The 27,622-nt window shown below is 46.0% G+C and overlaps 1 protein-coding gene across 2 annotated transcripts in view; it reads left to right on the plus strand.

Moving 5' to 3' along the window:
- CEP350 (centrosomal protein 350) overlaps positions 1-27,622 on the plus strand; it is a 1,459,870-nt gene that overhangs the window by 653,030 nt on the left and 779,218 nt on the right. For both annotated transcript variants that reach the window (XM_086955422.1, XM_086955428.1), the window contains exon 18: positions 23,173-23,283. In XM_086955422.1, coding sequence (XP_086811548.1) covers positions 23,173-23,283 — 111 coding nt within the window. The remainder of the gene's footprint in view (positions 1-23,172; positions 23,284-27,622) is intronic.

Raw genomic sequence — 27,622 nt, forward strand, 5'->3', positions numbered from 1 at the left:
GGAGATGGGGGGGCGAGGAGGATTGGGAGGTGTCGGAGGACCCTCTGGCACTGGAGTGCCAGTCGTATCAGGACTGGGCAGTTGAGCTAGGCGAGGCCAGTGGTCTGGACACTTCGCCCGACACTGGATTTGTCTCCCCTGCTACCGTGGCTACGGAGGAGGGGGCTGCTTACAGCGTGGTGTTGACGAGGCGGCCAAGGCCATGGCTCTCGGGCTCCCGTCGCGGCCGTGAGGACTAACCTCCTCATTGAGGTCCTCAAACAGCAGGCATGCTCTTCGGAGCCTCTACTGCTGTTTAATGAGGCCCTTAATGACGTTCTGTAGGGCACCTGGTCCAAGCCCGCTACAGGCTCCCCTGTAGGACAGAACGTGGCCAGACGCCACCGCCTGGTCCCGGGCGACCCAAGCTTCCTGTCCACCCACCCCACCCCGAGAGCCATGTTATCCATGCCTCTAACTCCCAGACCGCATTCCTGACTGCCCCTCCTGATCGGTAATCCAAAATGTATGACCAGTTCTGTGAGATGCTGTTCTCCTTACTTAGTTTGGGGTTGCGGTCGCTCAACACCTCTTGCCTTTTGAGCCGTTACACCCACTCTCTGTGGGACACGGTTGCGGAAGTGCTGCCAGACTGCCGGGAGGAGGCCCGGGCAAAAGTCGCTCAAGCCCTTGCGGAAGGGCGAGATGCAGCACGGTACTCTATTCGATGTGGGCTGGATACCACGGACTCACTAGGCAGGGCGATTTCAACGACGGTGGCGGTTCGCCGCCACGCCTGGCTGAGGTCCGCCAACTTTGCGGCTGATGTCCAGAACACTCTTATGGACCGTTTGATCGCTGTTGCCTCTTTGGTGACAAGGCATACAGTGCGCTTGAACGTTTCAAGGTCTCCAGGGCTACAGCCAAGTCCTTGGGCCTGTCGGGTCAGCGGCAGCAAATTTCCGCCTTTCGCTCCTTTCGTGGCCAAGAAAGGGGCGCCCCCTCACGTCTTGCCAGCCACGGGCTGCAGACTAACATCCAGCGCTGCGGCGGATGTGATAACCTCTGTGGCGGTGCCAGGGGACAGCAGCGAGGCCAGTACACATCAACCCCCACAGCATCCGCCTCAAAGCCTTCCTAGTCCGAGCTTTCAGGCCCCTTTGACGCCAGTGGGGGGCAGGGTTCGCCATAACCTCCTCCACTGGTGCACCATCACATCGGACAGGTGGGTGCTACAAATCGTCCTTAGGGGCTTCTCTCTCCCCTTCGAGGCCCTCCAGCCATGCCACCGCAGTACCACCGCGTGTTGGGGGATCACTTGCAACTTCTGCAAGAGGAAGTTACGGCCCTCTTGGCCAAGGGGGCCATCGAGCGTGTTCCTGGGCCAGAAGTAGGGTGTGGTTGTTACTCCCTCTACTTTCTGGTTCCCAAGAAGGGTAAAGAGGGCCTGCGCCCTATCTTGGACCTGCGGGACATCAACGGCTTCCTCCGGAAGGGGAAGTTCAAGATGCTGACTTTGGCTCAGTTCTTAGCTGCCCTAGACCCCGGAGACTAGATGGTAGCATTGGACTTGCAGGACGCATATTTTCACATCCCCGTCCTGCCGGCCCACCAGCGTTACTTGCGGTTCTGTGTAGGCCACTAGCACTTTTTGTTTACTGTGCTCCCCTTCGGCCTTACCAGCGCCCCTCGGGTGTTCACGAAAGTGATGGCGGTGGTCGCAGCTCATCTCCGCAGATTAGGGGTGTCAGTCTTCCCCTATCTCGACGACTGGTTGTTAAAGGCGGGCTCGCCCCAGACAGTCGTCAGCCACCTCCAGACGACGGCAGACCTCCTGCACCAGCTGGGGTTCTCCATGAATGTGCCGAAGTCACACCTGTGCTCCTCCCAGAAGCTCCTCTTCATCGGAGCGGTTCTCGACTCGGCGCAGTTTCAGGTTTATCCTCCCGAACAGCGGGTTCGGGATATTCAGGCTCTAATTCCGATTTTTCAGCCTTTATCCCGAGTCTCGGTCAGGTTGACGCTGCGGCTTCTGGGGCTGATGGCCTCCTGCATCCTTCTGGTGCATCACGCCCGATGGCGGATGCGGGCACTGCAGTGGGACCTGAAGTTTTACTGGGCCCAGCATCAGGGCAACCTGTCTGACCATGTCCTGATCTCGGAGGGCACTGCGAGACAGCTGCAGTGGTGGCTCACGGACCGCGATTGGGTCAGCGGCAGATCCCTCTCCCTTCCCCAACCGGAGCACATAGTTGTGACGGACACGTTCCTCCAGGGCTGGGGAGGCCACATGGGAGAGGCAGAGATCAGAGGCCGCTGGTCTCTGGCGGAGTCCCGGCTCCATATCAACCTTTTGGAGCGGAGGGCGATTTGTCTAGCACTGAAGGCATTCTTCCCCTCTGTCCAGGGGAGTGTAGTGCAGGTGTTCACGGACAACACCACCCCTATATGGTACTGCAACGAACAGGGCGGGGTGGGGTCGTGGACCCTCTGCCAGGAGGCTCTGCGCCTCTGGCAGTGGCTGGAACATCAGGGCGTGACCCTGGTGGTTCAACACCTGGCAGGTTCCCTGAACGCCAGGGCGTACAAATTCAGCCGTTGGGGCATGATGGACCACGAATGGCGTCTGAACTCGGACGTGGCGCAAGGTCTCTTTCAGCAGTGGGGAGAGCCTTGGTTAGATCTATTCGCCACAGAAGAGAACATGCAATGTCATCAGTTCTGCGGGTTGTAATTTCCAAGGAGGCACTCGCTCGGAGACGCTTTTCGTCGCGAGTGGAGCTGCGGTCTGTTGTACGCCTTTCGGCCTATACCACTTTTTCCCAGAGTGCTGAAGAAGATCAGGCGCGACCGGGCCAAAGTCATCCTTGTGGCTCCAGATTGGGCACGAAGATCCTGGTATCCCGAGCTATTCAGCATGTCAGTCGATCCCCTGATTCGTCTGCCTCTTCAGGAGGACCTTCTGTCGCAGCAGCAGGGGATTGTCCTCCACCCAAACCTGTCCAGTCCCCACCTCCATGCTTGGAGATTGAGAGGCGACAGTTGAGGCCATTTGACTTGCCTCCTGAAGTCTGTAATGTTATTCTGGCAGCCAGGCGTCCCTCCACAAAATCGGTATATGCCTGCAGGTGGAACAAATTTGTGGCATGGTGCACTGCAAAGCCGGTGGATCCCCTTTCTACCCCCCTTTCAGAGGGGGGTAGAAAGTTCGCTAGACACTACTGCCTGGACAGCCAAGTCCGGAGAGATGGCTTTTTCGGCAGTTCTGTTCTCCAGGACTTTCTGGTCTGATCATTGATTCGCAGACCTACCACCGGGGTTGGTATTGCTGGGGTATCTATTCTAAGGTAAGGAATCCAACGCTAACCTGTTTCTTTCAGATGCACAAGTTACTTACCTTTGGTAACGATATATCTGTAAGAAACAGTAGTTAGTGTTAGATTCCTTAATGCCCCACCCATCCTCCCCGTTCTGCGAACCGATATCTAGGGTTAAGGTCATCCCCTTTCAGGGCCCTAGTTTTAATGGCACCAGTGTTGGTTTTTTACATGGCTCTGCGTTTTTGGCGCGGAAAAGCTGTGTATAAGAACTGACATCAGCTCGCGAGGGCAGCATCTAAGTACTCCGGCGACGAGATCCCGACGACGGACGTGGAGCCGTAGACGACGCCTACCGACGCGCAAGGGTACTGCTACGCAAAAGTTTCCGGATCCAGTCTGACGCCTGGGGATATTCTAAGGTAAGGAATCTAATACTAACTACTGTTTCTTACAGAAATATCGTTACCGAAGGTAAGTAACATGTTCGTCAGTGTCGGTTTCGTAACTCTTTGTGAGCCAGAAAAGGCTTATGGGAGTCTTTGTTAATGAGGGTCCTGTATACCCTTACCTCTTTTTATTACTCTAGCAAAGGCTATACTCTGGTTTTAAAATCTGTAATGTATCACACTTCACATTATGTAAAAATTCTCTTTTTAACTCGATTTCCACGAAAAAAAACTGCTTTGCTAGGTATACTGGGGATATCTTAGATTGTCAGCTTCTCCTATGAAAGTTTTCAATACAAATCAGTGAAACATGGGGTTCTGTTCCAGTCACACACTCCAACCCCACCCCTCTTCCCCCCCTAAACACACACTTTTTGCCTGGATTTTGATGCAACTTTGACTGTAGAGTACTGGGTCCCTGCTGTCCAGTTTTCCAGTACCAATGTTCTTTCCATAAAAACATGTCCACAATTTATTTATTTGTTTATTTAATTTAATCACCTAAAATGCATCCTGGTGCTAGTGACTCTGAAAACAAAATGGAAGGTGTGCCCCAATAACTGACATACAACTATGGAAACAACCAGGTTTTTAGTCTCCTTCTAAAGACAATTGGTGCTTCTGCCCTCCTGTAAGTCCCTAGTAAGTGTTACCCTGATTACCTAGGGCCTGGAGGCTGAAGAGGGTCCTATCTGCATGAACAGAAATGCCCCTACAGTGTTAGGAATTATTCCTTAATATTTTAAGTGCCAGGTAAGCAATAGAGCGTACATAGGCTGGGAACTTGACAACTAGAGGGCCACAGCACCACAATGGCTTCCCTGAACCCAGGAGTGTTTGGTACTAAACAGCTTATTGTAATAAATCCTCACTGATGCCAGTGTGAGATTTATTAAAACATGTACTCAGAGGGTACCTCAGAAGTGCCCCCTGAAAACCTACCAACCCTAGTGTGGTCTGTGACCGACTGTAGGCCGCAAGCCACCAACAGACATGTTTCTGGACCCCTGGGTGGAGAGCCTCTGCTCTCTGGGGCCAGAAACAATGCAATGTCACACCTCCTCCCGGAGGATCAGCCAGTGCTCAAAGGGGAAGCTTCAAAGGCCTGCCGCATTTGTAAAGCGACACCCAGCCTCTGTTGCTAGCTGCAGATGGCAGCCCCTAGTTTATACCTCCACTTTGGGTGGGAAAACCTAAAGGCTAGGAGGTGTGTCCACCTTTGCCAACTCCACCCCTGTGGTGGAAGAGGCGATGTTAAGCTCACTTTTCAGTCCCCTCCATTCTGATGATGAGGGGACCCCTTCAATCGGGGCGAGGTCTATGCCCCCTCTCATTGGAGGTTGGCATAACAGTGGGTGTAGCCACCCCCGGTAAGGTGCCCATTGGCACTACCTACTACTTCCCTAAATCGCCCCTAAATGTAGTATTTAGGTGGCTCCCCCAGACCTAGAAATTAGATCTGCAAGGACCTAAGAAGATGACCCTGCAGAGATGACTGAAGACCACGGCTGCTTTAACTCCATCCCTACCGGCCTGTCTCCAGCTTCAGCGAATCTGCGACCAGTCTTGCAGCCAGCGACTTCTCAAAGCCCTGGGAGGACTGTTGCCTTTGAAAAGACTCCAATCTGCCACGGACAGCGGACCTGTCCAAGAAGAAACAAGCTCCAAGGACCCTGGAGCTCTGTATCTCCTGCTCACTCTGCACCCGACGCCCACGGCCCGAGTATGAGTGACTCAACTGTGCAGTGACGTCTCACCAGCGATTTTGACCTCATGTCCAGTATTTGCTGATCTCACCTGATCTCCACTGCAAATCCAGAGGGAATATGTACGTTGCAACGCATGCTAATACATCGCATGCCGTTGCAACGCAAACTTTTACTCCAACTTTCTGTCGGGAGAGCTGGAAGTTGGAATAGATAAATTTTCTATTCAAACTCCAGTGTGTGCAACAGTAGGGAAGGTGTTGGAGTTAAATCCAACTCCTTCTATCCACTACTGCACATATTTTGCGTTGCAATTGCATGCGATGTAAAGGCATGCGTTGTAACAGTTTCGTTCTAAAGGCTGCTTCCCATCCTGAGGCTACCCCTGATCGGCTCTGGTAAGAAGTCTCTGATATCGAAATGCACCCCTGCTCCAAAGCCCCTGGGCCTTGGTGAGCTGAAACTATGGTGACCCTATGCCCCTAAAACCCCCTACTTCTCTACTTACCTCCGCTGCCATTGGTCTCCCTCCTGTACCCCCTTGTGCCATAACTGCAGCCTGTTTGCCAAAAGAAGAATCCCCTTTGGAAAGCATTGGGTGCCTGGTGTCGAAATTGCACCTGCTGCCCCTGTGCCGCTGGTTGGGGTATGCTTGGTGCTGCTTAGAGACCTCCTTGTGCTCAACCTAATCCCCTAAGCGTGGCCCCTTCAACTAATCTTCTTACCTGCAAACAGTGTGGCTCCAAGCACCCCTGATCTCCATTGAAAAGCACTGGGCTGAACTGCGAGTTTGACCTTTGCACCCGCCGCCCCTGTGCCGCTGGTGGTGCAGTTTTGGTACTCATCTGACCCTTAGCCCTTGCTGACTTTTGGTTCCGAAGGGATTGTAATTGTATTACTTACCTGTTTAACCACAATATTGTTTTCCCTGTAGGATTGCATTAAACTGTACCGAAAAGTTTCCAAGTGTTGATTTTTCAAAGTGAAAAGCATTTTTAATAAAAAACGTACTTGCCTTATTGCGAAGATCTTGGTCTTAAAAAAAATATTAAAGTATATTTTTCAAAAATTGGTCCGGATCTCCTTCTTGAGTCGTGTGTCCTTTATTGATCACTGTTGTGCAATAAATGTCTAATACACTCCTCTGTGTTAGGCCAAAGGCTGCTCGCCCACACTACCCCTAATAAAGCACTTTGGGTTTTAAATTAAGCCATCTACACTTTTGGGGAACCCCTGGACTCTGTGCACTTTTTTACCACGAGTGGTAATATCATATACAGAGCCAACTTCCTACAAAATCCGTTATTGCTTAATAGTACATTCAAAATACCTTTCTGTGTTTTACCTGTTTGAAGATTAAAACGACTAAAGGCTTTGTTGCAATGATTTCTCTGATCTTAACAATTCCTGTTTAAAATAATTTTTCATTACTCAAATGTGTTCTTGTTAATAACATGACATACAGATAGATGGACTCGACCCAACCCCATTTGGGATTGCATCAAACATCAAACCCTCCAAGGAACAACAAAAAGGGCAGCATACCTCCACAACAAACGTATCCAACCCAACTAAAGCTGGTAATCTAAAAATGATTATTTCTCCGCACCAACCCTTGTATCGTTGGCCACGAATGCCTAATGCATCAAGACAATATAGTAGAAGTAGAGAGAGAAAAGGGGTGGAAACAAAGGACTCCTCCCAAAACTGCCTCAAGTAATTTATCTCTATCCTTCAATTGCCTTACAGTAACAATTGTCCCACCCATCCTGACACCCACAAAGCTGTCCAACCTGGGACAAATCACTAGAGGCCGAGCAAATGTAAACGAGCAAGTTCTATATTAAATCCAGAGAATCAACTACCTGATTGTTAACTCTGCTTACATTTGGCTAGTAAGAACTACTTGTGCTGTTTTAGTACCCCTTAGATTCTGCCACTGTAGCACACCATTTTGATGGCCATGCAAAGAAACCTGACTAAAATAAATGCCCTCACGTTCCGGATGGTCAGAATGACAGAAAGAATAGATAAACACTCTGAAAGATTGGATAATGCTGAGAAACATATCTCAGATGCTGAAGATATACTTAATGCAAACTCCGATGCACATCTGAATACTGACAAAATGCTGCAAGTATTAAAAGCAAACACAGAGGGTATGGAGGCAAGATCCAGATGGAACAATGTAAGGGTAGTGGGAGTGGCCGAAAAAACCAACATAACGACAATGGAGCGATTGCTGACGGAATTGTTTGGTAGAGACACGTTCTCTGACATATTCGTAGTAGAAAGTGGCCACCATTCTTTAGCTTCAAGACAAGCCCCGGGGACTCCACCTCGTCCAATAATAGCTCAGCTATTAAATTATAGAGACAGACGCCGCACTTCGTAAAGCAAGGGAGCTGTTGGAGCTACGGCATGAAGGGTCAGCACTAGCCATTTATCCTGACTTTACGCAATACGTACAAGAGGCACGACTACAGTTTCTCCCAGCAAAGAAAAGATTGAGAGAGTTAAACAAGTAGATTAGAATCAGAACATTGAAGAACAGGGGACTGTACCCTACCAGGGGAAATCAAATCCAAATTAGCAAAATATCATGACACTGCCAACAGTGAAGTGATGCACATGGGCAAATATGCCACGGCCAGAAGATACGGTAAAGGGGAGCGCCCAGGGGCTAGACTATCTGCTCTCATGCGCTCAAGATATGCGGCTGAGAAGGTTTCTGAACTTCTGGCGGATGACGGCAGTATACTGCAGGATGAGAGCAACATCGCAGATGTTATTCACAAATAATTCTCAGATTTGTATCGCTCACGTATACCACCAAATGGAGGGAATGGGATTAATTAACACACATAGTTATGACATGGCTCGCTTCGGCACATAGGGAGCATTTGATGGCTCCATTATACGCATCTGAAGTGCGAGCAGCCATTATGAGCATGCAGTCTATGAAGGCACCATGGGGAGATGGACTAACAGTGGCCTTCTACAAGGCATATCCGGATCTCTTAACCCCCCACTTGGTCACACCATTTGAAGAAATGGTACAAACAGGTATTATGCCTCCATCAATGCGTTAGGCTGTAATAATTGCGCTATTAAAGCAGGGTAAGCCTCCGGACGCTTGCTTCTTGTACAGACCACTCTCCCTGTTAAATGTCAACGCTAAACTGTATGCTCAAATACTGGCAAACAGGTTGTCTTCCCTCTTGCCCACACTGTATGGCCGGAACAGTCTGACTTTGTTCCTGGGCGCAGTATCACGTTCAATCTTCGCATGATTTTTGGTACAATACAACCAATAGATCCCGAAGTGAAGGCCGTGGCAATATTCCGAGACGCTGAAAAAGCGTTTGATTCAGTCGAGTGGGAATTACTCTATGCGGTCCTCAGCCAACTGGGAGTGAGGAAGATTTTCTTAAAAATCATTGAACTTCTATACATGATCCCAGTGGCACGTGTTAAAATTGGGAACACAGTCACCGCATCCTTTAACATCTCTCCTGGCACCAGACAGGGATGCCCTCTGTCTCCCATGTTATACGCTCTTGTGGCAGAGCCATTGGCGTGTGCTGTACAGAATATCACAGGGGAATCCGCTTCCCGGGCTACAGGCTTACTATCTGAGCATATGCGGACCATACGCTAATATATGTCAGAAACCCCGAATATAATATTTCCCCCATTCTGAGAGAAGTGGTTAGATTTGGAGGAGTATCAGATGTTCGTGTTAACTTAGAAAAATCAGTAATATTCCCCCTCACCCCAGCCACAAGGCAGGTCACCCTTGAATTTCCACTGGTAATGACCACAGAACCGATCAGATATCTGGGTATCCAAATACATATAGGCCCCTCCACAGTTGTTTTTGAAAACTACGGGACAGCAATAGCAAAACTCGAGAAAGACCTAGATCACTGGAATAGACTACCACTTTCCTTAATAGGACACATTGCTATTATGAAAATGGTAACTCTTCCAAGATTTCTATTCCTATTTCAAAACATCCCTATATTATTAACACACACATTTTTCACTACACTACGATCTCTCATGATAAAGCTGGCATGGGCTGGAAGGCAGCCGCACGTGTAGTGGGAGACACTAACACTGCCATACGATATGGGTAAATTAAGCGCATCAGACCTAGATCTATATTATAAAGTGGCTCAGCTCTCCTTTGCGCATTACTGTCTGCACAGGCAACAGACAGTATAGAGAGAGATGTGATTGCCCCCACTATACTTCCTCAAATATTATTCTCCACCCCTAGAAGGAGTCACTGGGTCTTTGATAAAGTGAACACCACATTGCATGCCTTGTGGGATCTCTTGGAGAGACAGGCAGGTGCGATGCTGTACACACCGCAAATGTTAGTGGATGGTGCTCAAGGTTCACATTGGGGAGGGAGAAAGGGGTGGCAAGGCCCTTGAAACACTAGGGACAAGTTGGAAGACTTATTCCACGAAGGAGCAGCTAAGACCTGGGACGCACTAACAACTGAATGAATGCACCCCACAGCCATGACCAGATTTCAATACTTTACAGTCAGACACACTCTGAGGTCCCAACTGGGAGATGACATGTCTGAGCCCCCAGACATGCCAGCATTAACATAACTAATAAAAGAAAAGTCCCCCGTAAAATTCATCACACTATTATACGCCTACACTCAGGAGGCCCATAGACCCTCTATGGCCTAAGCGAGGCTAGAATGGCCAGGAGATCTAAATATAAACATCTTGGACGACTGTTTGAAATACTGTTGCGACTTGATCCGTGTATTACACCCCTGAGAGATTACAGGTACGGGTTGCGGGGCATTGCAGCATGCCGTAGATGCCCGAAACAGAATGCAGGATTCATGCACGTGGCATGGCGCTGCCCCGGAATATACTCTTTTTGGCAGAAGGTCACAACAGAACTTGGGAACATAATCGGCACCACACTCGAAATGGATGCTCTCCTAGTGCTATTAGGTTATAGCAAACAAATAAGAAAGGCAGACCGCAAATTGATAGCCGTTGGTATGTTGCTTGCAAAAAGCAGAGTAGTAATAAGATGGGCTAGAGGCCCTACCCCGACTTTAGAAGCATGGCACAGCGATAGTTTATACTGTAACACCTACTCAGAGGAGTGCCATGAACTGATCCCACTAGGTAATGGACCAAAGAATGTTTGGGGGGGGCATGCCAGGCATACCTAATGGGCAAAGAAACAGGAGAGCCAGCAGGAGATATATACTCCCACCCCACAGTGCACACAGGACATGGTGAAACACAGACCCCATCAGATCCTGCATGACAAGCAAACATTATATGAGATCCTATTATATAGTTCTCAATGATATAAGCAAGAAAAATGGTTAGTACACCAACGTGTTCAGTTTGGTATATGTGGGTTAAATATAATAGAACGGTACTGTCAGACATCATGCTAATGCACAAAACGGATGTAATTGGAAGACGTAAGAAATAGGCTATGTGTCTCAACAAAGAATAAGCATGCAACTTGTACAATTGAAGTTGTAATGTAATCTGACCAAATATGTATTGCCTGCATTTCTCTAATAAATAAATAAATAATACAAATAAAAAAATGCCTGTCCTCTGCGGCATCTTTTCTCCAGAAATGAGATAACCAGAGGTATAAAGAACAAGAAGAGTTGGAGGGTCTGTGAACCAAACTGCCGAGTCTATAAGGTCCTCATTAGGAAACTACACTTTTTGGATTTCACTGAACCAGACCAAAGTGGTCACAAGACACTTGGTGTATTATAGATATCCTATCAGCCCACCCACTTGGCGGAGCCTCGTCATGTAGGACGTCTAGAACCAGGATGGTGTGTCCAAGCCTAGATGAATTGGCTAGACAGCACACAATTATGGTTCATACAGTGGAAGTGTCCATGCCACTGGGCGGTGCTGGTAAAGTGCAGTGCAAACAGAAAAAGTGAATAAGTGATGCTAAAATGACGGTCAAGGCAAAAGAAAAACTTTTTATTGATATTCACCCGGACGCCAGATTAAAAAGAGATGCTGGACAGTGTGACAAAATCACTGTCTACTTTGCTGTGTTGTTAAATAGGCCAACATGTTTCTGCCAACAGGTGAAACTACACCGGCATTCTTCAGGGCCACTTATATGAGATGTTGCTACTGCAAAGGTACACTCTAATAATAGTATATAAAGTAAAAGTGATAAACCAAAAGTAAAGGACTGTCAATCAAAAATGGAGTGGTCACTAGGACCATCCTACCTTATCCTCTTGAATCATTTGTTGATAGAGGAAGCAGTCCTGTAAACAAAAACAGAAAGACAAAAAACTACTTTGTGTTCTTCAAACATAACACGCTTACTGGAGCAGTTAACCCCAAGAAGAGGGGTTGTGTTATTATGTTATGAGGACCAATATAGGAGTCAGCAAGGCCAGTCCCTATTAGAACGGCCACTCAATTTAATTACAGGTTGCATTTAGAATAAACCACAGACATTTCTGAATACAAACGTTGAAAGCAGTAACTGCTTTCAACGTTTGTATTCAGAAATGTTCTAATAGGGACTGGCCTTGCTGACTCCTATATTGGTCCTCATAACATAATAACACAACCCCTCTTCTTGGGGTTAACTGCTCCAGTAAGCGTGTTATGTTTGAAGAACACAAAGTAGTTTTTTGTCTTTCTGTTTTTGTTTACAGGACTGCTTCCTCTATCAACAAATGATTCAAGAGGATACGGTAGGATGGTCCTAGTGACCACTCCATTTTTGATTGACAGTCCTTTACTTTTGGTTTATCACCTTCACTTTATATACTATTATTAGAGTGTACCTTTGCAGTAGCAACATCTCATATAAGTGGCCCTGAAGAATGCCGGTGTAGTTTCACCTGTTGGCAGAAACATGTTGGCCTATTTAACAACACAGCAAAGTAGACAGTGATTTTGTCACACTGTCCAGCATCTCTTTTTAATCTGGCGTCCGGGTGAATATCAATAAAAAATTTTTCTTTTGCCTTGACCGTCATTTTAGCATCACTTATTCACTTTCTCTGTTTGCACTGCACTTTACCAGCACCGCGCAGTGGCATGGACACTTCCACTGTATGATCCATAATTGTGTGCTGTCTAGCCAATTCATCTAGGCTTGGACACACCATCCTGGTTCTAGACGTCCTACATGACGAGGCTCCGCCAAGTGGGTGGGCTGATAGGATATCTATAATACACCAAGTGTCTTGTGACCACTTTGGTCTGGTTCAGTGTAATCCAAAAAGTGTAGTTTCCTAATGAGGACCTTATAGACTCGGCAGTTTGGTTCACAGACCCTCCAACTCTTCGTGTTCTTTTTAGTTCCATTAGGGGTATTTGAGTTTGGATGGTCTATAAACATATTCCCCTTGACCCTCCTTAAATAGTTGTTTTTCATAACCAGAGGTATCCCAAACTTGAGTGAATGGCTGGTGAAGGCACCCTTTCTTTGTAGGAAGCCCACACCTTCACAACAGTATGCAATGGTCTTTTCAATCAGCTGGATCTGACACTTATGCCTTGAAGTCCTCCACTCGTACAGTTTCTAGGAGCGACCTTGGATACACATCTCTGCAAAGCATTTACATCTGCAGAGCAAATGACAAAGCTTTGAACATTATCAGGGAATCGTTGTTTTTGAACTTCATACTTTACAAGGCATTACTAGGCCTCATGTCATATTTCTGTTAGTACAGTATCTCACCACGTCAAGTAAGCTCTACTGTGGTGAGGGTTGTCAGACAACATTAACTCAGGCCTCCCCATTCCTAGCTATGGTGGACAGAATCATCATGATGACAGATGTTTTCATGGAAGTTTGAGAAGCTCACTTGCAGGTGCTATTTGTAGCCAATCTCTACTAGCAGGCAAAATCAATTGATATAAATCTCAGTGTGTGGGCCTTTACACTGGGCGTTCTTTCATTTGTTTTGCATATTTAAATTTCTGATGAATACATTTGCCTGTGGATTCCTCACCTTTTGAATTACCCCATGCCCAGTATTCCACGTAAACTTTTCTCCATATCTCTCCCACGTTGATGAGGACGTCACAATGGAATGGCTCTGCGCTCGACTCTGCATTACATCATTGGAGCCATAAGAAGACCTCTTCGGAGGGCTGACGTCGGCTCCCTTTTTTCTGCGCTGTCAACGCATTACGGTTTTTCCAGGGCTCTCCAGTTCTGGGAGTTTCTTTGTTGCAAGTACTTTGTGTAATTGTAGCAGCGATCATGGCTACCCAGAGGAAGTCTGTTTTAAAGCCATGCAGGGAATGTGGGAGTCAGATATCGATTACTGACACCCATGAATATTGTTTGTGGTGCCTCTTGTCAAACCACAAGTGTTTGTCATGCAGGCGCATGAATCCCAAGGCCTTAAAGGAGAGGGAGGCCACACTGTTTATGGCTTAGGCAAAAAAACAGGAAAGATGTCGAAGTCCTGGTCCAAGTCACTGACTCCGCATACCTCGAAGTTGTTGAGGAAACATAAAAAGTAGCAGCGCCATAGATCTCAACGTTGTTCATCAATGGATGGAACACCGAAGTCGGTGTCTCCGGTTCTCGGACGTCACCGCAAGGACGAAGTATCTCCTTCTCCTTATCCTTAGGTGACTCTGGCTCTGAGAGCTTCACCGGCGCTGAGAGAAACAACGCCTCCGCCGCCGGCCTTTCCACCCCCGGCTCCAGGGTCTCCGGCACTGCAATCTGAGCTAATTAGGTTGCCTCCTCGAGTGGTCTCGATCCAGGATATCCTACCTTCCCGACTCCAGGTACGCATTCTTCGCATTTCCTCAATAAGATGTATGGTTTGTTTGCTAGAGCGGCTAACCCTTCTACTGTGCCGGTTGACCCCATGGGTCCACTGGCCTACTCCCTGGGAGGCTTGCCACCTCACTTTCCTCCGGCACCTCTCGTGCCTTTTATGCGAATGGCTCCAGGGAGTTGGCCTCTCCCGACCCCGAGGTTCTCGACACCAGTGCAGTCCTTGGAGGAAAGAGTGCCTTTGGACAGATCCTCTCCAGCGCCGTCTGGCTTCGGTCCGGTGCCAGGACAACCTCACCCAGTGTCTTCTACTATCCCAGTGGAACTTCCATCAACACCGGTCCCGAAGTCTCTGGTGCCGCTGATGCCGGTTCCAAGAATGAGGCCTGAAGGGAAGTATAAAGGCTGATGGAAGAGGAGTATCAAGAGCAGCAGGAGGAGGCTGAAGAGGGTGAGATTGTTGACCCTGTACAAGAGTTCGAGGGCCTGCAGGAGGCTAGTGGCTGTGGTTTAAAGATCAATGGTCTAAATAAACTTCATTCTGACTTCTTCTTCTTCTTCTTATTGCTTTGTCATCTACCCTTAATGTTTGATCAAGGAAGAACCTATGTTATAGAAGAGATGTTTGCCTATTTGTAAAAACTGCTCTCCAGGAGAGTAACAGAAAGCCATCTAAGTTTGGACACTACTGTTCATACGATTTACAAATTTCCAATATCGTTAACAGCGTTATGCCTACTTAAGACCTTTGGGCCAGCCAAGTTTTCCTAGCTGCCTGCCGACTTATAAATCATAGTTTCTATCTGTTCTGTGTAGCTAACATTGAGCTGGAAACAAAGTAGAACGAATAGCCGAAAAATTGATAAATTTAAGGCACCATTGGTTATTGCATTTAAGCACATGCATTCCACCCTTAGTTTTGTAATAAAAATGCAGTAGTGTACCTAAATACCAGTCCTGCATCATAAAGTATGTGAGGCTGGCGATGTCAATAAAGTTATGTTTTTTTAGGGTTTTTTTCACATCGGAATTGTCAAGACTGAATAGCTGACTGTCGAAATGATACAATGTCCAAACAATCCAAGAATGTAGTAAAGATGTGTTTATTGGATAATAACTCCACCCAGCATGAAGAAGCGTCCTTCCAGTGGCAAAGTGGCAAGTCCAACAGTGACTACTGGTCCTCGCTCAAACCACCATTGAACAGACACACCGAGCTTGCATGAGCCATATTCAAACACCATAAGAGCATAATACCTAACACAAGAACAATAAAGAACATTGAAGCATCGCGCGAGAACGCGCAATGCACACTTACCTCTACACCACCTTCCCCCTTACAATAAAAAGAACAAAAAGTCAAAATCCTAAAAAAATAAAAAAAATGGAAAAAGGTTAAAAATACAGTTCTTAATATCTGACAAAACTATTAAATCTTTTAGGGACCTTAATTGTCTGACCACGAGAAGAACATGTAACAACATTTTTAACATTTGAACGAGCACGAGAGTGAATAGGGGTAGACTGAATTGGAGTCTCGACTTTACTAGGAATATCTAGCCAGTGACTACATTCTCTACCCTCTATTGTACCACCCCGCCTACTCAGCATAATCTCTACTTGACAATGAGAAATCTTTACAAGTTGTCGTTTGTTCCACCAACCTTTTTTGTCAATAAAAAGAGCTCCTTTGCTAACTTTAAGTACTTGGACTGGATCAAAGTATTTAGATTCCCCTTTTCTAATTCTATTTGGCTTTTTAATTGAAACCCAGTCCCCCAACCAGTACATCCGTATTGAAAGCATTATGCTTTTTATCAAAATTTATTTTCATTTGATTTTGTATAGCATTCACATTCTCACACACTTCTTTCAAATTAATTTTCTTTTCTCCAGCAATATTTTGTAACCATGTTAGAAATAAGACAAAATGTGGTTCCCAGCCCCTCAACAAAGCAAAAGGCTAGACCCCAGTGGTACAATGCGGTGCAGTGTTATAACTCCACACTCTCTGTTTAATAAAATCTTCAACATTTAGGTTAGATGCCAACGCAGACTGAATCCCTTCTTTGATTACTTTATTTCTCTTCCAGGGGATCCTCATCAATAGTCATAAGCATTAGAATATTCCCGCCTACGTGCGGGACCCCGGAAACACTATATTATATGTGCCCCACATATAAATACACATATTTATATAAACCATATATATATATAAAAAACAAGCAATAGCAGCCAGATCACATTAGAGCTGAAATATGCTGTGAAGAATTTCCACCATACATGAATAATAAGCATTAGAAACAGGAGAAAACAACACCAAAGCTTGTTTAGGAATTGTTTTAATGCTCAAAAAGCAGTAGAAATTCTCAGAACTCACTGGAAGCATAGAAAGCTCCCAGGCTGCATTGCAAACACACAGTCTAACCAGACTGAAAAGCTAACCTGTAGCTAAATAACAAAAAACTAACACTGTGCCTTTAAGGCACTCATGACCCCCTGAATCCCATCATGCCTCAGGAGTGGCAGTTAGGCAGTTGTTCTTTCCGGCTCCTTCAGTGAAGGACCCTGGCTAACACAGCTCCACTAATTTTCTGAATTTTCTGCAGAAGATTGCTTCTTTTTCAAGCTTTTTGCTCTTACTTCGACGTCTACCACCTTGTCAAGTAAGATACTGCCTTTTTTGAGCAGTTTGGAGGGCATTTTACTTCGAAAATGCCATCTCTTTTTGATAGATGTCCATCTTGCAACAGCAAGAAGGCCAAGACAGACAGCCACGAGGTCTGTATTGTTTGCCTGCCTGATGACCATGATCCTGAAACCTGTCCACACTGTGAGAACCTATCAAGCAGGACTCTCAAGGACAGGGAGAGAATTCGGATTTATGGCCTGGCCCACAGAGCTTCGAGAGGAAGGTCCCCAGTGAAGAAGGGCTCCAAGAAGGCCCATTCGTCTTCAAAGAAGAAGTCTTCACGTCCTTCTACCTCAGCGTCGGGCTCGGCGCTGAGAAAAGATCCACAGGAAGGATTTTCCTCTGGGAAGCTGCCGTCGACGGCGGGCTCGCCATCGAGAGGAAGGCCAGGTGCGTCATCGAAGGCGGCGTCTTCGACATCGCCTCCGCCGTCGTCAACCGGGCGGCGACCGGCGTCGAGGAAGGCTACTCCGCCGCCGTCAACCGGGCGACGGTCGGCGTCGAGATCCATTACCCCTCCGCCGTCGTCAGCCAGGCGACGATCGGCGTCGAGGGACGTCACCTCGCCGTCGTCAACCAGGCGACGATCGGCGTCGAGGAAGGTGACTCCTCTGCCGTCGACGGGTGCTTGTCGATCGGCGTCGAGGACGCGGTCCCCGTCGGTGCAGCAGCAGCGGCGTTCGGCGTCGAGGGTGCCCAATACCCCTCCGCCGTCGTCGCACAGGCATCCGACGTCGAGGCATGGCTCTACGTCGGCGACTGACCATCGCCATTCGGCGTCGAGGCAGAGAGCTCCGTCGACGACAGGCCATTCAGCGTCAAGAGAGAAGCCTCCATCGGCGACAGGTCATCGACGTTCGACGTCGAGGCTGAGGTCCCCGTCGACGACCAGACACCATCGCTCGACGTCAAGGCAGAAGGCTCCGTCGGCGGCTGTTCATCGCCGCTCGACGTCGAGAGACTATGAACGTTCGCATAGCCGCTCGGGATCGAGGTTGTTTGATCCCCCGACTCCTCGGAAGCGGTCGGCGGCGAGAAGGGAGCGCTCGACGTCGAGGCGCTCGGACACAATCATGGTGACAGAATCTGCTTCTCACCATTCTTCTCATCGGTCCTCTGGCTCCTCTACTGCACACTCCAGATCTAGAAGCCCGGTGCACAGGACCCCTGAACGTCGGCCAGACCCTTCTGCGGGACGCATCCGGCTGTCGCCAAGATGGTACCGGTCCCTGGACCATTGGAGAGACGATGGGGCTACCAGGCGTATGCAGGAATATGCCAGCCCGTGCCACAGGTCAGCTCTCCAGGACATGGTGGAGGAGATAGACAAACGTAGCCCACCCAGGCGCTCCACGCCTGTGGATCTACCCACCAGGGCGCCAAGGGGGTCCCGCTCGCCCACAAGGGAAGCCAGGCGGGACGGTCGGGGAAGATCTAGGTCGCCTGCAAAAGACCCTAGACTGGATGGCCGAAAGGCTTATGTCCCTCGGGGCAGGTCTCCTGACTTTGATGAGGATACCCCTGGAAGAGAACTAGGATTACAGGTAAGTAACTAATCCTTCCCCTCTCCACCAAACCATTCGATGGAGGAGAATATAAAGCAACCTGGAGTTGTTTAATATTTAACTCACTTAGAAATTTGCCATCTTTTCAGATACGAAATGAGTACCATTATCGGTAATGATCACTTTAGGAGAACCTTCCAAACTGAAAATCTTCTTTAAGAAAGAGATTGTTGAATCAGTATCAGGAGCTTTTACAAAATCATAATACATCCATTTAGAATAATAATCGACCAATAAAATGACATATTTCTTTTCTTGATCTAAAATGGATTAAGGACCGGAAAAATCCAGACCAATTTTCTCCCAAGAAATACGTGGAAATTCAGTAGGATGTAAAGGAATTTTCAAGGTTTGCCAGTGCTTGTCAGACAAAAGGCACTCCGGACAATCATCAACAACCTTCCTCACATGAGTGTCTAATCAGCGCCACCAGTAATGTTGTTTTATTTTCATAATTGTTTTAGTGACACCTAGATGACCCTGATGTGCTTCTTTCACAATCGAAGCACGTAAACTAAATGTAGGAATGAACTTGTCACCTCTCCAAACAATGCCATTCTCCACAGAAAGTTCCTCAGCAACTTGAGCGAATCTACGTAAATCACCATCTAGACCCCCTAGGTTCTGACCAACAATGGGTAGAGTAATCAATTACTTTCTGAAGAATACTGTCTTTCTCACAAGCCAGCTTCCAATCTTTTTCTGATAAAACAGAACTATATTCATACACAGCATCCACAACAGCAACGCATTCAGTATCCTCATTGGAAATGTCCTCCTCATCATCTTTGATCATTGATAACCTAGAAAGGCAGTCTGCACGAAAATTCTTTCCGCCCTGAATATGTTTCACATCAAAATGGAACTCTTGAAGTTTTGACACTAACCTCATTAACCTAGCAGACATACAAGAGGAATTGACCCTGTCAAAAATATAAATCAGAGGTTTGTGATCAGTCACCAGTTCAAATTTCCGACCCCATATGTACATTTAAAATTTTTGGACTGCCCATACGCATGCCACTGCTTCTCTCTCAATTGTACTGTATTGACGTTCAAAAGACTTGAGAGACCTTGATGCGAAAGCTACTGTCTGTTCCTGACCTTTTACTCTTTGTGTAAGTACGGCCCCAAGTCCTGAAATACTGGCATCTACAGTAATAATTGATGAACAATCATCTCTGAAAACATGTAGAGCTTAACTTCATTTTCTTAACTTCACTGAAAAATTTGTCAAGATCAGAAGACCATTTGAAGCTATTACCTTTTCTTAAAAGCATGTGTAACGGCTCAACCACTTGAGCATAGGATGGAACAAATCTAGCATAATATTCGGCCATCCTAAAAAAGACCCCAAGAAATCTTTGTCTGTGGGGTGTTTAGCATCCTCAATGGCTCTAATAACCGAAAATGTAGGTTTAATCCCTTGCTTAGAAATTGTCTCCCAAATATTCTAGTTCTTGAACTGCGAACTTACACTTTTCTGATCGTACAGTCATATTCCTTGACATCAAAATTGATATAACACATTTCAAAATTATATTATGTTCTTCAATAGACTTCGCAAAAATCTAAATATCGTCAAGGTAGGCCTGTACACCCTCAACTTTACAAAAAAGAGAATCCATGATTTTTGGAAAAACGCTTCCAGCCGATGCTAAGCCGAATGGAAGTCGTAAAAATGTGTATGCCCCAAAAGGTGTAATAAAAGTTGTTAACTCTTGGGAATTTCTCGCTAAAAAAACTTGGTGGTATGCTGATCTTAAAACGATCAGCGAAAACCACTTAACACCTCCGATATTTGCAAGTAACTCATGGATCTTAGGAAGGGGGTGGCAGTCTATGATAATATTTTTATTAAGCGCACGCAAGTCTGCGCAAAGTCTATTTTTGCCAGACTTTTTGTGCGCGACGACGATGGGAGCTACCCACATTGAAGAATCAGTAGGTTCTAGAATACCTTGATCGCACAAATTCTTCAGAGTCTCTTTTAATTCACTTCTCACGCTTAAGGGAACAGAGCCTACTCTGTAAGAAACAGGTTGGGCCCCAGGGGTTAACCTGATCCGGTGTTCAAAACCTTTAACACTGCCCACTTTGTCACTGAACACTGGTTTGAACTCAGAAATAACCTTCTTTAAAACTTCAGAATCTGACATGTTGCATTCAATGTTGCACACAGGAAGTTCCCCTTCCTTAATTGGATTTTCATCCCCAGGAACCAAATATAAACCCATACGAGCAAGATCTTTCCAGCCACCTATATTTTTACCTTTTTCTGCTAAGTAAATTTTTGTCATTGTTTCCCTTCCGAGACATTGTACTAAACCGGTAAAATGCCCAATCATGTTTGTCTTCTTCCCCAAATGCTTTAGGGTTTACATCAGGCTTTCCTTTTCCATAAAACATAAAAAGTAGAGTCCCTCAAGATTGTAATTGGTGACCCTGAGTCAGCCATTACTTGTAGTGAAACACCATCAATTACAGCAGAACATAAAGGACCATTAATGGATTCAATTTCTCCATCACAATCTAACGTGACTATTATGTTGTTAAGAGAACTGCTACATTCATCGATCTCTGAATCAACATAGTTCACATTCACTGACTTCCTGGTATTCCTACATATCCCTTGAAAGTGTCCAATCTTTTTATAAATTACACAACGTTTGTTAGTTGCAGGACAATTTGGGGAATTCCTAATGTGGAACTTTAACATTTTTACTTCTTACATTTACAGCATAAATGGCACTGTCATGTTCAGTATCTGATGATGAAACCATATTAATACCACATTTCAAAGAATTCTGTATTCCTTTACTGGAGAGAGTTGAACGCTCAATGCTTAAAGCAAGGTCAATTACCTCAGAAAGAGAAGGATTTTTGCATCCTGAAATACTCTCTTTAATTTTTCGAGAAACGCAATTAAAAACAAGCTGGTCTCTAATTTAATTATCAGATAATGGACCAAAATCACATGTTGTTGACAAGACTCTGAGTGCAGATATGTACTCTTCAACTTTCTCCTCTCCCTTTTGTTTCCTTGTGTAGAAATTATGACATTCTAGCATAATGTTTGGTTCTTCTGAAAACTGTTTTTTAAGGCGAGTAATAGCTTCAAGGTAAAAATTCCACTGGCCATCACCTGCATGGGATGCCGGAGGCGGAATAGGAACAATACTTTTGACAATTCTTTGTGCAGCTTGGCCAAGACAACCAAAAATTATTGCAAATTTGCGAGCAGGGGAATATGCTCATGCGTCAATGGCAATTAAATTATTTTCAAAGAGCCCAAACCATTCTGACCAGATAATTTCGGGGGTACCAGGTTTGCTTAGAAAAGGAGGTGGTTGAGTAACCTGTTGTAATTGAGGATTAGCCATTGTAGGGATAAAATCACAAAATACACTTAAATAATAAATTAAAACGTGTGTAAAAGGGCATGCACATAATGAAAATAAAAATGTCGCTGTTGACACACGATGACTGGACTGAGATATACTTGGACACTTAGTAAAAATACAAGCAAATAAAGCGTGTGTGTCGCTGTGGAAGAGAGAATTGCTTTGATTGATGAATTCCAGTAATGCAATAACCTTAAAGCGTGCTCTACGCTGTTGAAACTGTATATCAAATCATCAAAGCGTGCGCATCGCTGTTGAAACTGTATGCGCGTGCTGAATTTCCTTCAAATAATGCACCAAAATCAAAGCGTGCGCATCGCTGTAAAACTGTATGCGCGTAGTGAATTTCAACTAATGCACAAATGTCAAAGCGTGCACATCGCTGCTGTAACTGAATAACAAGCGTACGCGTCGCAGTGAATTTCTTTCAACTAATGCACAAATATCAAAGCGTGCGCATCGCTGTTGTATTTGAATAACAAGCGTGCGCGTCGCTGAAGGAAATACGAAGCGCGCTGTCAATCGCGAGTCACAAAAGATACAATGCATCCTAATAGACGCTAGTAAATTAGCGTATGCCGAAGGGATTGGTTCTTTAAAATAACCATCCCATCCTCGTCGCCAAATGTCGAAATGATACAATGTCCAAACAATCCAAGAATATAGTAATGATGTGTTTATTGGATAATAACTCCACCCAGCACGAAGGAGCGTCTTTCCAGTGGCAAGTGCCCGGAATGATGCATTTCTAGTGGAAGTATTCTTTACTGATGATTCAGGTCTCTCCAAGTCCGTTGTTTGGAATGAGGCTCCATGAGGTATCTTGTTCTAACGCCTAAAAGAGAGTAAAGATTGTGCTTTCTATATCACCTGATTGGTTGTTCTTTTGTTTGCAAATGAAAGCAAAATTTCGATGGATTGGTTGCTCTTCTGTTTCCAGTAATTATCCTGACGACTTTTCTTCTGAAACAGAATTGTTCACCATGCTTTGCTACACTAGCAGTGCTAGAAAAATATGAATGGCAAGTAACTTTTGCTGTATTACTTTGTAACAAACCTATGCAAAGCTTGGATTCAGACCTATGCTTTTGTGAAGCCAGACCGCCATACAGCAAAGCTACTGTTACGGTCGGGTAGCCAGATTTTCTCTTCTGTGATTAAAGGGCATCTTGTTAATTACTTTTCCGGCCTCGCTTGATTCCGAGCCTCTTTGTGTTCTCACACCTGCAGCAATACTGTCTTCTTGGTTCTTTGGCAGGCTCAGCAGCAGCGGCATGAGCAGGACCTGGCGCTCTTAAAAATCAAGGCAGAGCAGGAGGCACATGTGACCCAGCAGCAGCTGGACGAGTCCAGACAGAAGAGTGCACAGGTAACATGAATACAATAGCTGATTTCTTCCTCAGCACTAAGGTACAGGCGCTGGAGTATAGGACAGCTTCTAGAATGGCAGCGTTCAATCACTGTTTGAAGTGGGGTTGGAGAGTGTGCTGCCATTTAGTAATGGGGAACGTATATGTAAAGTGTCTCAATGTGAATGTATGAAAATACTTGTATTACCTTAAACTTTCTCGGTCTCTGTCGTTCACACCCGCAGAATTCAAACTTTATTTCCCCTCTTAATTTACAAGTGATCATTTGCTTTGCAGTGCCACATACCATCGGAAGAAATTGGGTAACCCTTTTAGCTGATTCTCTGTGCCCATAAGTAAAGGCATTATGGCAGGACCCTGTGAGGATAGCTGTAGTTCTGCATCTTACGATCCTTATTGATAATCATAAACATTAAAATAATAATGCCCTTCTGTTTGCAGGGACACCAGAACACTGACAGGAATCTCAGACTGCACTTAGTAGTAGGTTTGTAGTGCTTCAAAATGTACTACAAAGCATACTACAAAATGTAACTTTTTGCTATACTTAATATGTGCGGAGCTCTCCACACAGATTTGAGTAGTAAATGTGGGAATGACACGGAAGTGGGTGGCAAAAGGAGCAGACTTACAGCAAAAGGTGATGGGTTGCGGGAGGGGTAAGAGTGGTTTAAGGAGGGATGTTACCCACCTTCACAAGAGTAAGCAGATTGTCTTACTCGGTGGTTGGAGAAATGTAACTCACATTTTTTCTAGTAAATTTTCACTTAGAAGTTGTAAAAAATTAAAGTAGTAAACTTAAGGTAGCAGAATAGGTTCTGCCCACTTAGTCCTCCCAGAGTTTTTTGCTTTGTGAACACTCGGTTTTTGGACCTTGTCTGTGGGTGAGTCTCACTCCTCCAGTCTCTCCGACTGTAATCACATGGAAACTGGAGTCCCCGTGTTTATCACCAGTGTCTACCTTTAAGGAAAAGGCTGCTACAATGCAGTTAGGGTCAAAGGCACTGGGCTTTGTGTGGTGTCTGCTGCTCAGCCAGTGAGATCCCCTTGTGTTATTCTGAGTGTGTGTTTTTTTTCACCCGTGTGGGTGTGTCTGTGAGTAGGCTCTTTGTTGCGGAGTCTCTTTAGCCTATCACTACATTTGGTGGTTGTGGGTGAAATTGGTTTGTCACCTTTGTGGGCTATGTGGTTATTTCACCCCTTATGGTTGTTGTGGGAGGCTGTGTTTCTCTCACTGTTGGGGGTGTGTGTTTGTGTGTGCGAAGGCTCTTTTTGTCAGAGTCCCTCTGGCCTACCACTATTTTGTGGTTGTGGGTTGGCTTAGGTTTGCCTCCCTTGTGGGCGTTGGTTGGAGTTGACTGTGTTTTAAGTCACTCGTCTCTACCACTTTTTGTGAATGGTTGGTGAAGTTCGCTTCACCTGTAGCTTTGCGTCTACGCTGAGCATTTTTTGTGTGTTTGTCCTCTCTTTCCTTCCTCCCTTTGAGCTTGGGCATTTTTGGCATGGTTGAGTTTGTGTGTCCTGTAGTGTGCTTTCTTCTGCATCTTTGTTGTTGTTTCCCTGGTGTCCACGTTCATTTTTGGCCTGGCCAGCTGATATGTTTGTGTCTCGGGGGTAGGTTGGTTGTGCGTGGTGTAGGAGTTTGTAGGTTTGCTTGGTTTTGGTGTTGTAGTGTGGGAGTTTTGTGTGGAAAGGGAGTGGATGTGTGTAAAGGATGCCTTTCTGCCTAAAGATTGTTTTCTTCGTTGTAGGTACGTGGGTGGGCATTGACGTTTTACCTTTGCTTTGCCTTTTGTTGACATTCATGTATTTTACCATTTTTCTCCTCTGCTTTCTTGCATTGTTGATTGTTAACTTGCAGCCCATAGTACTGTGTTTTTCTTATTTTTCATCCTTTCTGTTTTTCCCTCAACCATTCTCAGACCTATGCAATGTTTCCTTTTAAGTTTTATGAGCATGTCATCTTATCTTTGATGTGCTTTTCACTTGCATCATTGTATTGGATTTTCGTTTAATATGAGGAAGGCAGAAGTGTGGTGTCTGCTGCTCAGCCAATGTGAGTGTGGTTTGGAATGTTGGATGGATGATGCTGTGGAATGTTGAGTGTGTGGAGTTTGTCAGTTGGGAGAATGGACTGAGCAGCAGAGGGCTGCTCCTGGTGGGGCTCTCTTGTTCTCTGTAACTTTATTTTGAACCTTTGAACTTAAATAAATACTACCTTAAGTTACACTGGCACCGGATCATCTCATTATTGATCACTACACTTTGCTACCTGTGAACATGTGTGCACAGGTATGTGGGCACATATGTAGACTATTCATGTGAGACTACTGTCCTGTGCAGCCCGATAATTGTGAACAGGTAGCCTGGCACAGAAGGGACTGATTTTGACCTTGGGTAGACCTTATAATGATAGTGGGAACTTATTTATAGGTCAGTAGGGTTTACTGGTTTATCTGCAGTGTCACTGTATTATACACATAGTGGAAATCTGCTTTAAATTGCAGTTTCTGTCTGCTTGGGCCTACACAGTCCAGTAAGCTGTCAATTTGATAGAGACATATAACTTCAGATTCCTTAACTTTTGAATTCTCCCCAGACGTCCGACTGAAACTGGAAACTTTTTCAGCAGTGCATCTGCGCACTGGGGGATGGTGCCGTATGACTTAGTAACTATGTTGGCTCCGGATCTTGCGTCAGTAGAGCCTTACAAGTTTCTTCCAGTGCAATGACTTCAGTTTCTTCTTTTTCTGCGCTGCAGACCGATCTGAAATAGCGTATCTGGCTGTTTTTTGGCCTGCTGTGACAAATTCTTACTCTGAAACAGTGTGCCTTCTATGCCCTCTGGGTTGAATCCTGTGCTTCACAGATGTGTGGTACGAATCCTCAATTTTATTTGTGTTTGGCGAGCATCACAACGCCAAAGAATGTGATGCCTGCCAGCGGTTGAAGCTGAATGCGCTGCGGGAGCAACAAATGAAACGCCTGATTGCGTGGTTGTCATGGACTTCCAGTTCCTAGTAGCGTTGGTCGTCTTCCTGGTCTACAGTTAGCCGGTCCAGAGGTTGTTCCCGTGAGCGTCACCAGTCCCAGTCCTCTGCTACGTCTCACGGTAAGCGGCATCACAAGAGTTCGAAGTCGCAGCCGTTGTTTGCTCCTTCGACTCGTGACTTGGATTCTGGAAGACAGCTCACGTCCCGCCACTGAGGCCTCTGCTCAGTTTCGCTCCTGTGCCTCCCTGTTTTTCCTGGGGCTGGGGCGACTTGGAACCAGATGCAAGAGTATTACAATGCTCTTAATCTTGTCTTTGGACCATCGCCATCCGCTGGAGTGCTTGCAGGCCGCAAGGAGGTCATAGGTGCGTCAGCTGCGACGCCGGCAGGTTCGCCCTCGGTGTCCGTCGAAGTCTTGGACACAGTGGCGCCGCTGCACGGCCCTTCAGGGCATTTTGATCCATGCTTACGTGCCATAAAGTTGGGTAACAATGGACATTTATACTTAAGCGCCAGTATGCCGAGGGGTGGCATGCGCTTTTCTCTAAGTGCATGTTATTTTTTCACTTTTTTTGTTTTGGCCCTACCAAGCCTTGAATGAAAGAGCCAGATCTCTCTTTTTTTTCTCTCTCCCAAGTGGGGATGAAAGAGCAAACTCTCTTTTTATCTCCCCCCCAAGTAGGGATGGCCAGTCTTACTCTCAACCAGCTGATCCTGCTTGGCACCATTGTAGGACTGGTTTGAAGACCCTCCTCCTAGGGAGAATGGCTATGGTATCTAATTCACAAGTAAAGGAATCTGTGGTTAGCTGTCTCGATCAGTTGAACAAGTTACTTACCTTTGGTAACGATGTATCTGGTAGAGACACAGTCTAGCCGCAGATTCCTTAATGCCCCGCCCATCTTACCCACTCTGCGAATACCCTTTAAGGTGTTACCAATCCACTCTTTTCCCTTGTTGTGTGACCTTGGACGTGGGAATGGTCCTCCCATTCCACACCGGTTTTTCTACTCCACCTATCTCTGATTTCGGTTATGGTGGAACTCTTCAGACTGCTGGTCTTGTCTCATTTGTCTTATATTGGGTCCCCTTGATACATGTTCAGTGGAGTGGGAGATGTTCCCTTCTAAGCCGTATTATCACCACTGCGCAGCCTTCAACATGACTTGTGCTTGTTTGATTTTTGGACCCTTTTCCTAAAAGATAATATATGTTTTTTTCAGGCCTTTATTCCTATTTCTTTTGCTCTAAGGATTTTTCATCTTTTTTGGCACACTGTTTCCACAGCCAGTTTCTATGCTATCTCCGCTTTCTGCACGGAAAGTTCATAGAAGAAACTGATGTT

This window comes from Lissotriton vulgaris, chromosome 1_1 (genome assembly GCF_964263255.1).
Source record: "Lissotriton vulgaris chromosome 1_1, aLisVul1.2, whole genome shotgun sequence".
NCBI lineage: Eukaryota > Metazoa > Chordata > Amphibia > Caudata > Salamandridae > Lissotriton > Lissotriton vulgaris.